The following is a 12,603-nucleotide window of genomic DNA, read 5'->3' as shown; positions in this document are numbered from 1 at the left end:
AGAAAAATTAAATTCAGGTGCATTGGGGGGAAAGGGTCTTTTATTCACCTTGATGGAAAAAGATTTTTTTTATTCTTTGTTTCTTTAATTGAAGGCTTTCCATATTTCTTTTTGAGTTCCTGGCTCACAAGTAGATGTAGAAATGGTCAGGAGTAACATGCATGCTGTTTGCTCTTTGGGAATATGAAATTAAAGAGTGAAACAATTATTCCATCTAATAATTTTGATCTCCAGCTGAAGAGAAGTTGTTAGAGAAGTGTGGATTGACCCATGTTAAATTTGTAGCATTGTCATATAATAATTGTAGATCAAAGAGAAGGATAAGTGTCTCACTGGTGTTATATCCTCTGTTCCATCACAAAGAGACAATTTTAACCCTCAGATAGATTAAACCATTTCATCTTTCCCCCTTTTCAGGAACCTGGTGGCCGCACTCCTTTAGGTGGACCAACACATACCCAACATGGGAAAGAAGACCAAGAGGACAGCCGACAGCTCTTCATCAGAGGATGAGGAGGAGTATGTGGTGGAAAAGGTGTTGGACAGGCGCATGGTTAAAGGGCAAGTGGAGTATCTGCTGAAGTGGAAAGGCTTTTCTGAGTAAGTGCTTTCTTTTTCAGTCTTTAAGACTTTGTAGAGATTAGAAAGCTTTGGTTTCTTTGTCCATGAGCCATAATCTGTCTTTTTCCATTTACATACTGTCATGAAAATCAAAACAGGCAGCAGACCACACACTGTCCCTATTATGGAGCTGATACTTTAATGGTTTTACTTTTGAAGAGTAGTTTAAGGAATTGGTTGGAAACACAGACTTGGGAGCTAGATATCGTGGGACCAGATTCTTGTTCCATCCCCTAAGATACAGGTGAATGACCTCGGTTAATTTCTTTTTTTTATTATTATAACTTAAATTTTTTTGCCATTTTGTTTTGTTTATTTTTTATGTTTTTTGAGACAGGGTTTTTCTGTGTAACCTTGGCTGTCCTGGAACTCCCTATTGGACCAGGCTGACTTTGAACTCAGGAGATTAGCTTGCCAAGTGCTGTGATTAAAGGCATGTGCCACCACATGGAGCTAATTTTTTTTCTAATTTTTTGTGTATAAGTGCTTTGCCTATATATACTACATGTATGTTGTCTGGTGCCCATGGTCCAGTAGAGGGCATCAGATCAGCTTGAAGAGGAGTTACAGGTGGTTGTAAGCTGCCATGTAAATGCTGGAAATCAGACCACAGTTCTCTGGGAGAGTAGACAATCCTCTTAAACACTGAACCATTTCTTCAGCCCATTGGCTAATTTTATAATCCCCCAACCCTCACCCCACCCCCCACTCTAATAAAAGAGGTATAAGAGGTTGGTAGGTGTAGCTTAGTAGTAGAGAGCTTTCACCCAGCATACTCAGGGTCCTGGTTTTGTCCTCACATATATACCAAAAGAGGAAAAGAAACAAAAACCCAGGGATAAGGCATAGTACTTGGTGGTCTCAGTGAGTGTGGGTGGACCTCTTACATTTGAATTTAGATCACTAGAACCCATATAGAGTCGGACTTACATCTCTCCCTGCAGTGATACACTGAGATGGGAGACAGAGATAAGAGAATCCCTGGGAGCCTGAGGGACAAGTAGCCAGTCATACATAGCAGTGAATAAGGGACCCTAGTCAAACAGGTGGAAGGCAGGGACCCATAGCTGAGGTGGTCTCTGACCTCTAATTGTATGTACACTAAGCTCACATGCAGTATATTAATAGACTTAAAAGAAGCCTAGCCTTTAATCTCAGCTCTCAGAGGCAGGTAGTTCACCTGAGTTCCAGGGCTGAGATTAAAGGTATGTACTACTATGGCCAGCATATAGCTAACATTTCAATGTAAACGTCTCTTTGTTAGTAATTTTAAACATGTGAGGGGCAGGTCACTTTCACCTTCTTGTATGTGTCAAGGTCTCTTGGTTTGGTTGTGTGCAGTGCACCTCTCTCAGGCTGGGCGGTCTCCTCTAGTCAGTCTTGTCTTTCCTCCCATCTTAGAGTAGGAGCACCAGTGCATCTACATTTTTATGTGAGTTCTGGGGACTGAACTCAGGTCTTCAGGGCTTGCACAGGAGCTATATATAGCTCAGTAGTAGAGTGTTTGTCTAATGTATGTGAGGGTTTGGGTACCACAGAAAGCAAATATAGAAACAAGGGATAAAACTTAATTTGTGAAGAATCACAATAAAGTGCCTTTATGTTAAGGCCCTTCAGGACCTCAGAAATATTATTTTATGATTTAACGTTACTCAAATGGAACATTGAGCATTTTAGGTAAATTGATTCATGAATTACAGGATACTTAGCATCTGTTGGACCAGATTACTATTTCTTTTTTTTTTTTTTTTTTTTTTTCGGAGCTGGGGATCGAACCCAGGGCCTTGCGCTTCCTAGGCAAGCGCTCTACCACTGAGCTAAATCCCCAACCCCTAGATTACTATTTCTATAAACTGTTTCCATAGCCCAGGCTGACCTAGAATTTACCCTGTAGCCTAAGATAACCTTGAACTTTATGTTTCTCCTTCCCAAGTGCTGTGATTCTAGGCCACCGCTGTAATGGTGAATTAGTTAAACTGTTGCTTTATGCTTCCAGTGGGTCCCACCTGACAGAACCCTTTGAATTCTCAAATGAAACACACACACCCCCCTCCCCACCCCCTTGCCGGTCTTGGTCTTGACTTGACTATCTTAATGGTTGGGCATTCCCCCCCCCCCCCCCCCCCCCGGAGCTGGGGACCGAACCCAGGGCCTTGCGCTTGCAAGGCAAGCGCTCTACCACTGAGCTAAACCCCCAACCCCTGGTTGGGCATTTCTAATCCTCCCTGCTGCCAGCATACATTTCCCTCCAGTATTCCTGGCTTAATACCTTCTAAACTCTATCTCTGCTACCTCATTACCTCCTTTGTGGGGGAGGAGGCTCCCCAGAAAGTGCATTCCCTTTCCACCTGCATTGCTGGATGACTTCTTAAATCTGATCCTCTGGGCTGGAGAGATGGCTCAGTGGTTAAGAGCACTGACTGCTCTTCCAGAGGTCCTGAGTTCAAATCCCAGCAACCACATGGTGGCTCACAACCATCTGTAATGGGATCTGATGCCCTCTTCTGGTGTGTCTGAACAGCTACAGTGTACTTACATGTAATAAATATTTTGGGGAAAAAAAAATCTGATCCTCTGCCCTGAGTTGAGGTGATTTCTCTCTGCCACCTAGGTCTTTTGCCTTAGCAGTCTAAAAGTCCCGCCCTGTCTCCCTGCCCAGCCAGTGGCTGTACAGCAATTCTTTGAAGCCCTCAGATCTGAAAGCTTGGCTTTTTGGGAGCAGAAATAGGACAACGCATTAGAACCAATTCCCAAAACACCACACTGGTTTTTGGGGAGTTGTTGCTGTTGTTGTTGGTGGTGGTGGTTTTGTTTTTTTATAACACTTTGTATATCTAGGCAAGAACTCTTCCCAGCTGGGCTCTGCTTCATCACCATGTTTCTAAAGAAGAACGACTAGGCATGAAAATTGTTGAAGTGAGTGAGACACAGGAAAGTCCTATGAAATAGCACTTCTAATAATGCTTGAAGAATTCCTGGTTGTTCTTAGATTTATTATTGAGTCATCATTAGAAATACTTGTATATTTGAAAGGTGCTTAAGACTGTTTGAACTTTTGACACTTAACATAGGTACAGAACTGAAAGGCAAAGCTGGGGTAGATATATATTAAGCATTGTATAAACGAATGTCTGGGATTGGAGACATGGCTTAGCAGTTATAAGCACCTCCTACTTTTTCAGAGAACTCTAGTTAGGTTCCCAATACCCTTGTCCCACAGTTCACAATGGCTTGTGACTCCAGTTCCATGGAATCTGATGCCCTATTATAGACTCCTTTGTTATACATATACCCTTTTATATATAGTAAAAGAAATAATAAAAAAAATTTTTTTTTTCAAGACAGGGTCTCACTATGTAGCTGACTGTCCTGGAATTCACAATGTAGACCAAGGTAGTCTCTAACTCAAAGAGATCTACCTGCCTCTTCCTCCAGAGTACTGGGATCAAAGGTGTGCACCATTATAGCCAGCAAACGCCTGGGCTTTCATTAAAGGCTGGAACAAATTTTCTTCTCTTCCCTGAGCATTGTCTGCAAGAGTGTACCTCATTTTGGATCAGTGGATACCATCCATATATAAACTGTTTATTCCTGTACCATACATAACTTATAAGAATTTAATATGTTAAAGTACAAAATTAATAGGAACTATGAATTTGGCTCAGTTGCTAGAGTACTTGTGTAGCATACATGAAAGTTTGGGGTTGATCCCTAGAACTGCATACATTGGATAAACCTATCTGTCAGTAGTAGAGGCAAGGAGGATCCGGAGGTTAAGGTCATTCTTGGCTGCATAATGAACCCCAGGCCAACCTGGGTTAAAGGAATATGCTGGTGTACTCCATAAAAAATTAAAATTAAACTGAGCATAATGATGCATATCTTTAGTCCCAGCATTTGGGAGGCAGAGGCAGGCGGGTCTCTTGAGTTTGAGGTCAGCCTGGTTTAATAGAGTGAGTTTAGGAATGCCAGGATTACACAGAGAAACTCTGACTTGAGAAACTGAAAGAAAAAAAATATTAATAAATTAACCGGAAACTGGAGAAAGGGCTCACTGATTTAGAGCTCTTGTTCTTGCAGAGGACCTGGATTTGATTCACAACACCTATGTGGTGGCTTATAAGCATCTTTTATTCTAGTTCCAGGGGTTCTGATTCTCTCTTCTGACCAGGCCTGTACATGGTGCACATATACATTTAGGCCAAGAATTCATAAACATAGATCTTTTAAGAAAATAACAGGGGTTGGGGATTTGGCTCAGTGGTAGAGCCCTGGGTTCGATCCCCAGCTCCGGAAAGAAAAAAAAAGAAAGAAAATAACAGTAACAATTAATGATAAGGGTCCAGAAATAGCAGCTCTGCAGCGAAGAACATTGGCTATTCTATCAAAAGACCCAGGTTCAATTTCTAGCACCCACATGGTGGTTCCATTATTTAAGTCCCAGGGATCCAATATCCTTTTCTGGCTTCCATGGACACTATTCATGCCATATAGGCAAAACACTCATACACAAAATAAAAATTTTAGTTTTATTTTAAAAAACAACTACTGATAGAAAAATTTTAACAAAATACTATTATAAAAGGTGAATGGTCTCAACTTATCTTACTATTTTTTAGCAACTTTTGTTTTTCTCTTCAAGACAGGGATTTCTCTGTGTATCCCTGGCTGTTCTGGAACTCTGTACACGTGGATGGCCTCAAACTGGAGAGATCTTCCTTCCTTTGCCTCTTGAGTGCTGGGATTAACGGGGTACACCACTGCCCAGCCCGTACCTAACCTTTCTTACTGTGATGATACAAGTTGTGCTATAGTTTTCTGTCAGTTTCTGTCACAGCTTTCTGTTGCTGTGACCAAAAGCCATGTGGAAGGGAAAGGGTTTATTTCATCTACATTTCATCTACATGTTACATACATTCCATGGCTGAAGGAAGTCATAGCAGGAACTTGGAAAGGATAAGAAATGTAAGTAGAGGGCTGGAGAGATGGCTCAGCGGTTAAGAGCACCCGACTGCTCTTCCAGAGATCATGAGTTCAATTCCCAGCAACCACATGGTGGCTCACAACCATCTGTGGGGAGATCTGATGCCCTCTTCTGGTGTATCTGAAGACAGCTACAGTGTACTGATATGTAATAAATAAATAAATCTTTAAAAAAAAAAAAAGAAAAAAGAAGAAATGTAAGTAGAAACTGGAGGAATGCTGGCTACTGGTTTGCTGCCTTTTTTCCCCCTTTGTTTTGTTTGAGACAGGTTTTTCTATGAAGCCCTGGTGTCCTGCAATTTTCTATGTAGACCAGGCAAGCCTTGAATTCAGAGAGATCTGCCTGCCACCCTGCTCCTGCCTCTGGGATGGTACTAGGGTAGGGTCCCTTTATATCAATTAGCAATCAAAAAAATGTTCTACAGATAGACATGCTCACAGGTCTAGGTTAGTCTGATAGAAGCTATTCTTCAATTGAAGGTCTCTTCCCAGATAACTAAGACAGCATCCCAGGTCTGCTCCTTGTCAGTTTGATAAACAAGCATATAATTGTTACAGTGTAACCTTTTATTGTCCTCAAGATTCATGTTAACATCACAGTATAAAAAACAGTTCAGGCTAGGTGATGTTGGCATAAGCCTTTAGTCCCAGCACAACGTGAATCTCTGAGTTCAAGACCAGCCTCATGTACAGAGTGAGTTCCAGGACAGCCAAAGCTACTAGAGAAATCCTGTCTTGAAAAAAACAAACAAAAAAATCCCAAATCCAACAACCCACATACCCAGTCCTACTTTAAAAATCTTATATTTTGGGGTTGGGGATTTAGCTCAGTGGTAGAGCGCTTGCCTAGCTGGGTTCATCCCCAGCTCCGAAAAAAAGAAAAAAGAAAAAAAATTTATATTTTTTGAAAATGAAATATTTCAATACTTTGAAAGTTCAAGGTCTATTTTTTTGTATTGTATATGTATGGATTTTCTTCTTGAATGTATGTCTGGGTACTATATACATGCCTGGTGATGTGGTAACCACACAGACTTTCAGATTCTGTGTTACTAAGACAGTTGAGGTTGCTAGGAATTGATCCTGGGTCCTCTGGAAGAGCAGCCAGTGCTCTTAACCACTAATCCACCTCTTTAGCTCTCTCCATGTTTCCTTAGGAAATACCATTCCAGGCACAGTTGCAAGTACTTTTCATACCAGTACTCTGGAGGCAGATCTATGACTTTCAGGCCAGCCTGGTCTATAGAGTAAGTTCCAGGATAATCAGAGCTGCATAGACTTTGTCTCAAAAAACAAAAATAAATAATAAAGTAAGTCCAAGGTCTTAATTTTGGGCTTCTGTAAAATCAAAAATATTTCTATTCCTTATGATCAGAATCGGTGCCTAAAAACTAGTCCTACTTAGTTAAGCAAAATCCAAGCCCAGCTGTGTAGTTCCCAGTCTGACATCTTGGACTTGCTCACCACGGGACTTGAACAGTCCTGCTTCTCTGAAGCTGCCATCAGCCACACACATTGCTTGTCTCCAAGGTTCAGGCCAGCTCTACGCCACACTTAACCATTGTCCTTGTGTCTCCAATGTTCTCGGGTTGCCACTGCAACTGAGGCTGCATCTTTATGGAAGGCCTTTCTTTGGGGTCTTTATCCTGTCCCTTGGTATAAGACATCAAATGCTCTTCATGAGAGATGTCATGTCTTGAAAACCAATACAACATGGGACACTTAAATATTACCCAGTCCTGCCACCCTGATGTGCAGCCGTGGACCCTTACGGACTGAACCATAGCTTCTGTGTGATAACCCTGAGGAAATATTCCCCCAGAAGACTGACTAGCAAAAGGTTCACTTCTACAGATTCTTAATCCAAAATGTCACACAAACGATGCCAGTAAAGTCTTGGTTTCCCTCTAAAACTCTTACAGGCCAGCACTGTTGGGCTCGATTTAATGTCAGCAACTTCCCCTCAAGCTAACTGCAGGTTATAGTTACAGTGTTTGTGGCTTATTAACTTATCTTTTGCTTTTGTGGTTCAATACCGGTGGGATATACACAAACACACACAAACAAAACCTAGTGCTTGCCCTCTAACAGAGCTTTGCCTCTCAATAGGGAAAGGGATGGTAGTACATTTTTTTCTTTGCAGGTACATTTGCTTTAATTCCACAAGATTGTTGTGGTTTTAATTTTTTTTAAGATTACATCCTTTTATTTATTTATTTTAATATATAAGTACAATGTAGCTGTCTTCAGACACATCAGAATATAGCCTCAGATCCCATTACAGGTGGTTGTGAGCCACTATGTGGTTGCTGGAAATTGAACTCAGGACCTCTGGAAGAGCAATCAGTGCTCTTAACCATTGCATCTCTCCAGCCCTAGTTTTAATTTTCTAAAACTTGTGCTATAAATACAAAGTTTGGAGGTCAATTTTGAGAATATAAAAACACAAACATGTTGGTTCATTCCTGTGCTCTAGGTATTTGGAAGGCTTTGGCAAGAGAATTTCAAAAAGTTCAAGACCAACCTGAGCTACACAGTAAGACTATCTTTAAACTCATAAAGAAGCTGAGTATTGTGGCCTGCACCATTAATCTCAGCACTCTGAGAAGTAGAGATGGTTGAATCTCTATTAGAGGTCGTCCTGATCTACCTACCTAGCAAATTCCAGGCCAGCCACAGACCCTTGGTGAAAATAAAATAAAATAAAATAAAATAAGACAAAATAAAATAGAAGCCTACAGGGAAAACTGGGAGTGTGTTTCAGTTGGTAGAGTGCTTACATGGGATACATTGCACTGACTTGGGTCTCCAGTACTAGAACTGGAATTACAGATGTTCAGGTCCTTTGCAAGAGTAATAAGCACTCTAACCACTGAAACATCTCTACCCTCAAATTGGTAGTTTTAGGTGGGTCTATTAAACTATAATTTATGTACCATAAGAGTCACCTATTCCAGGCAGTAGTGCCACATGCCTTTAGTCCCAACACTGGCTTTTCATCCCAGCACTTGGGAAGCAGAGGCAGGCAGATGTCTTGAGTTTGGGCCAGCCTGGTCCATAGAGTGAATCTCACCCTCAAAAAAAAAGCCACCCATACCCACTGAAATTGTACATTTGATGTTTCTTGTTTCGTTGTTTTGTTTTTTGAGACAGGGTTTCTCCGGTAGACCAGACTAGCTTTGAACTCAGAGATTGGTGTGGTTTGTTCCCAGATGTCCATTACAGAACATTTCCTTAGTCTAAAATATATCTTGTCAGGGTTTGTCAGAGAAATGGAATCAGAAAGAAAGCATAAACTCAGTATACTGTTTTTGAGATTTTCCTCAAGTTTTATTTTGTTTCTTTTTATTACTTAATACTATTCCATTATACACCATTATGCACCACATTTTTGTTCATCCATTCATCAGCTGGTGAGCATTCAGGTTTGTTTGGGGGTTTTGGCTATTAACATGTTGCTATATGGCTATAGCTGGGTGGTGAAGCAGACATAATATCCTCCTTTGGGGTTTGATCCCCAGTCCTGAAAAAAATACTAATGCTCTAACAATTCTTACATGACTTCGTGAACATACTTTCCCCATGTCTCTTCAGTGAAATTGAGGATCAGGTGTCGGATTTCTTTTTCTCCGCAGAGCTGGAGGTGGACCCAATGGCATTACCTTACCACTGAACCACACTTGACGCCGCTTGTTAAATCCCTAATAGATTCCCTGTCCTTTCTTTTCATGTCCTCTTTAAAACAAGCGTTAGCAATGAAAATAGCTGAAGATGTAGTTTGTATACTCTCGCCAGTCTTAAGTTCTGCAGAGATAGAAAGTGGATAAAAATAGGGCATTATCCTTATCTCTAAGTCTTTTCTTTCTGTCTTTATTGTTGTTGTCCAGGGAGCACAACACTTGGGAACCTGAGAAGAACTTGGATTGTCCTGAACTAATTTCTGAGTTTATGAAAAAGTACAAGAAGATGAAGGAGGGAGAGAACAACAAGCCTAGGGAGAAGTCAGAAGGAAACAAGAGGAAATCCAGTTTTTCCAACAGTGCTGATGATATTAAATCCAAAAAAAAGAGAGAGGTGAGCTTCCCACTCCTGCCACTGTCCACCTGCTACTGTTGTGCAAACAGGGGCTTAGTTATTTTCTAAGGATGAACCTTCTGGTATATTGTTGAACAAAAGCTTGCAGGGAAGTGTGTTGATTAGCTACAGTGACCCCTTCTGGCTGAGTGAGAACTAGTAGTACTAATTGTATTTAAGTGTGAAAATTAATATGAAGTGCAACCCACTCTGTCCCTTCCATGAGTAGAAACGTGTGTGAATGTGTGTCTTGTGTGGGTGCCTGAGGAGGCCAGAGGGTGTTGGATTCCCTGCAGGTAGAGTTACAGATAGTTGTGAACTCCCTAAAGTGAGTGCTGGAAACCAAACTTAGGACCTCTAGAAGAGGAGCAAGCTCTCTAGCCAGTGAGTCAAGAGGAAGACACTTCTGATTTTCTTCTTTTTAAAGAAAGAAAAGTGTTGTGGTATAATTAAAAGGGACATGACTGGTTCCCTCGCGTCACTGCTCCACGGTTGGCCCCTGGTACTCTTGGACCCAGGCAGTGGCTCCCTGGCGTTAGTTCTGGCACTGTAGGGCCATATAGAACCAACCTTAGTTTATCTCAGCGGTAGCTGCCTTCCGTGAGGCACCACGCCACCTTAGCCCAGCTGTCTATCTTCTGGCCCTAGCGGTCTCTGTTCCCATTGCTAGTCACCCTGGCCAGCCGGGAACTCTAGTCCCAGCTACCCGGTAATATCAAGACTCAACAAATTGTAACCCAACAACCAGATTTATATGTTGAATGCTCAATGGACAGTACATCCACACAATAAACTTAAAACCAACTGATAAGGATATAAACTGCCCACCTGGTTAAGATAAATTTGTCTACAGAAATCTATCCCGGCTACGTTGGCAATTCAAGACCACCTAGATCTGGGTCATCCTTCTCAGTCTCCATCTTGATTCTCCTCCTCCTCCTCCTCTTCCTCCTCCTCTCCCTACAGACACTTTGTAGCCTTATTCTTTTACTGTCCAGTCATGGCCTTGATCTAACTTGCCAGCCCTCACCTGCATAATGACATCAACCTACAGAAAAGTTGCTAAGGAATTGGCTCAGGAGTAAAGTTGCCTGTTGCCAAGCCTGAAAACCTGAGTTCAAATCCGATCCCTCATATTGTAGGATAAAACTGACTCCTTAGGGGTTGGGGATTTGGCTCAGTGGGTTCGATCCCCAGCTCCGAAAAAAAAGAAAAGGAAAAAAACAAACAAACAAACTGACTCCTTAAGTTGACCTTTAACTCCTGCATGCATCTGCCCACCAGAACACACAATACTAACTAACATTAAAAAAAAAACATGAAATGCTTACTGCTTCTTTCTATCTTGTCTTCTGTTCCAATAACACTTTTTTAATCATTTTTGTGTGTGTGATATGTGTATAGTTTGCATACTTGTTATATGCACATGAGTACACATATATACATATTCATATGTATGTGACGACCAGAGATCAAAGTCAGATGTCTTTCTTGAGTTCATTGATTCATGAAGGTTTGCTGGCTAATGAACCTCAGGAGTCTGTCTGTCTTTACATCCATAACATTTATCTTTTCTCTTAGCTTTTTGTTTGTTTTTTCTTTTGTTGTTGTTTCTGTTGTTGATATTTGAGACAGTGTCCTGTGTCTTAAGTCTGGCCTCACATTTCGAGTATGGCTGAGGATTACTTTGAACTTCTTATACTCCTACCTCAACCTCCCAAGTACTGAGATGGTAGGCCTGTGGTATTGTTTTATGCTGTGCTAGGGATTGAACTCAGGACTTGTTGCATATTAGAAAGAGAACTCTGCCAACTGAACTAAGGAGCCCAGCCTCTCTGTTGTTTGGAGCCAGAGGTCATGCTTTATAACCGACTTGTCTGACCCTGAACTCACAATGTATTTCTGGCTAGCCTGGAACTTCCACTTCTGCCATCGGCTCCTGAACGGTGGGATTTTAGGCATGTGCCTAAATAGCACCATACCTGGCTACTTTCACTAATTTTATTCTAGCTGTATAACCTAAAAAGAAAATAATTTTCATCTTTTGTGTGTTTATTCTTTAGTTTGGAAAGTAATTATGAAGTTTGGTTTGATTCAGTTGCTTTTACCTGATTTTTAGATTGAGGGTGTATAAACACCACATTGTCCCTTTTTTTTCTGTCTCATCTTTGCCAAATGTATATGTTACACAAACATTCTACATCTCCAGCTTTCCCTCTTGCCATTTATTTCAGGGTTATGAAACCTATGTGCTTAATATTTAATAAAATACAAGTATTAGTTCATATAGCATCCCTGTTTATCTATGCTAAAGTTAGATGCCCATTTTTGTACACTTTTCTCAAAACTGTGACTATGCCTCTAGTAACCAAGGTGAACCTCACATCAGTTAAATGAGAGTTTCTGTGGGTAAACTGAAGCATTGGGGTTTTATAAAGGTTGTGTGTAATTCTTGGCCTCTATGGGGGCTGTCCCTGACCTCTTTCTCTTGTTATTTTAATTTTACAACTTCTTTGTTTGTTTGTTTGTTTGTTTGTTTACTAAGACAAGGTCTCTGTGTAGTAATGGCTGCCCTGGAGCTGGCTATGTAGACCTGGCTGATGTCTGATTCACAGAGATTCTCTTGCATCTGCCTTTTGAGCACTGGGATTAAAGGCCAGGGCCAGCACCGGCTGCAACCTATGCCATATTCTGACTATAATAAACTGTATTGATGAGGAACTTAAGGGAAGAATACTTTTCATTTTCTGAGGACTTGTTTTTTGTTTTGGGGTTTGTTTGTTTGTATGAGATGGGGTCTCAAACAATGCATGAACCTTGGCTGGCCTGAAACTCACTGTGTAGACCTTGCTGGTCTCACTCTGTCTGTGCCCTTTTTAAATTTCATTTATATATTTTAGTACATTTTATTATTTCGCATGTGTT

General features: G+C 41.1%; 1 protein-coding gene across 10 annotated transcripts in view; it reads left to right on the top strand.

Moving 5' to 3' along the window:
• Positions 1–12,603, top strand: part of Cbx5 (chromobox 5) — a 50,749-nt gene that overhangs the window by 26,813 nt on the left and 11,333 nt on the right. For all 10 annotated transcript variants that reach the window (XM_039078944.2, XM_008765707.4, XM_039078942.2 and 7 more), the window contains 2 exons: positions 418–600; positions 9,492–9,678. In XM_039078944.2, coding sequence (XP_038934872.1) covers positions 464–600; positions 9,492–9,678 — 324 coding nt within the window. In that variant the 5' untranslated portion in view covers positions 418–463. The remainder of the gene's footprint in view (positions 1–417; positions 601–9,491; positions 9,679–12,603) is intronic.

This window comes from Rattus norvegicus, chromosome 7 (assembly GCF_036323735.1).
Source record: "Rattus norvegicus strain BN/NHsdMcwi chromosome 7, GRCr8, whole genome shotgun sequence".
Classification (NCBI taxonomy): Eukaryota; Metazoa; Chordata; class Mammalia; order Rodentia; family Muridae; genus Rattus; species Rattus norvegicus.
The sequence above is the reverse complement of the archived record's forward strand: the minus strand, read 5'-3'. Positions and strand labels throughout refer to the sequence as shown.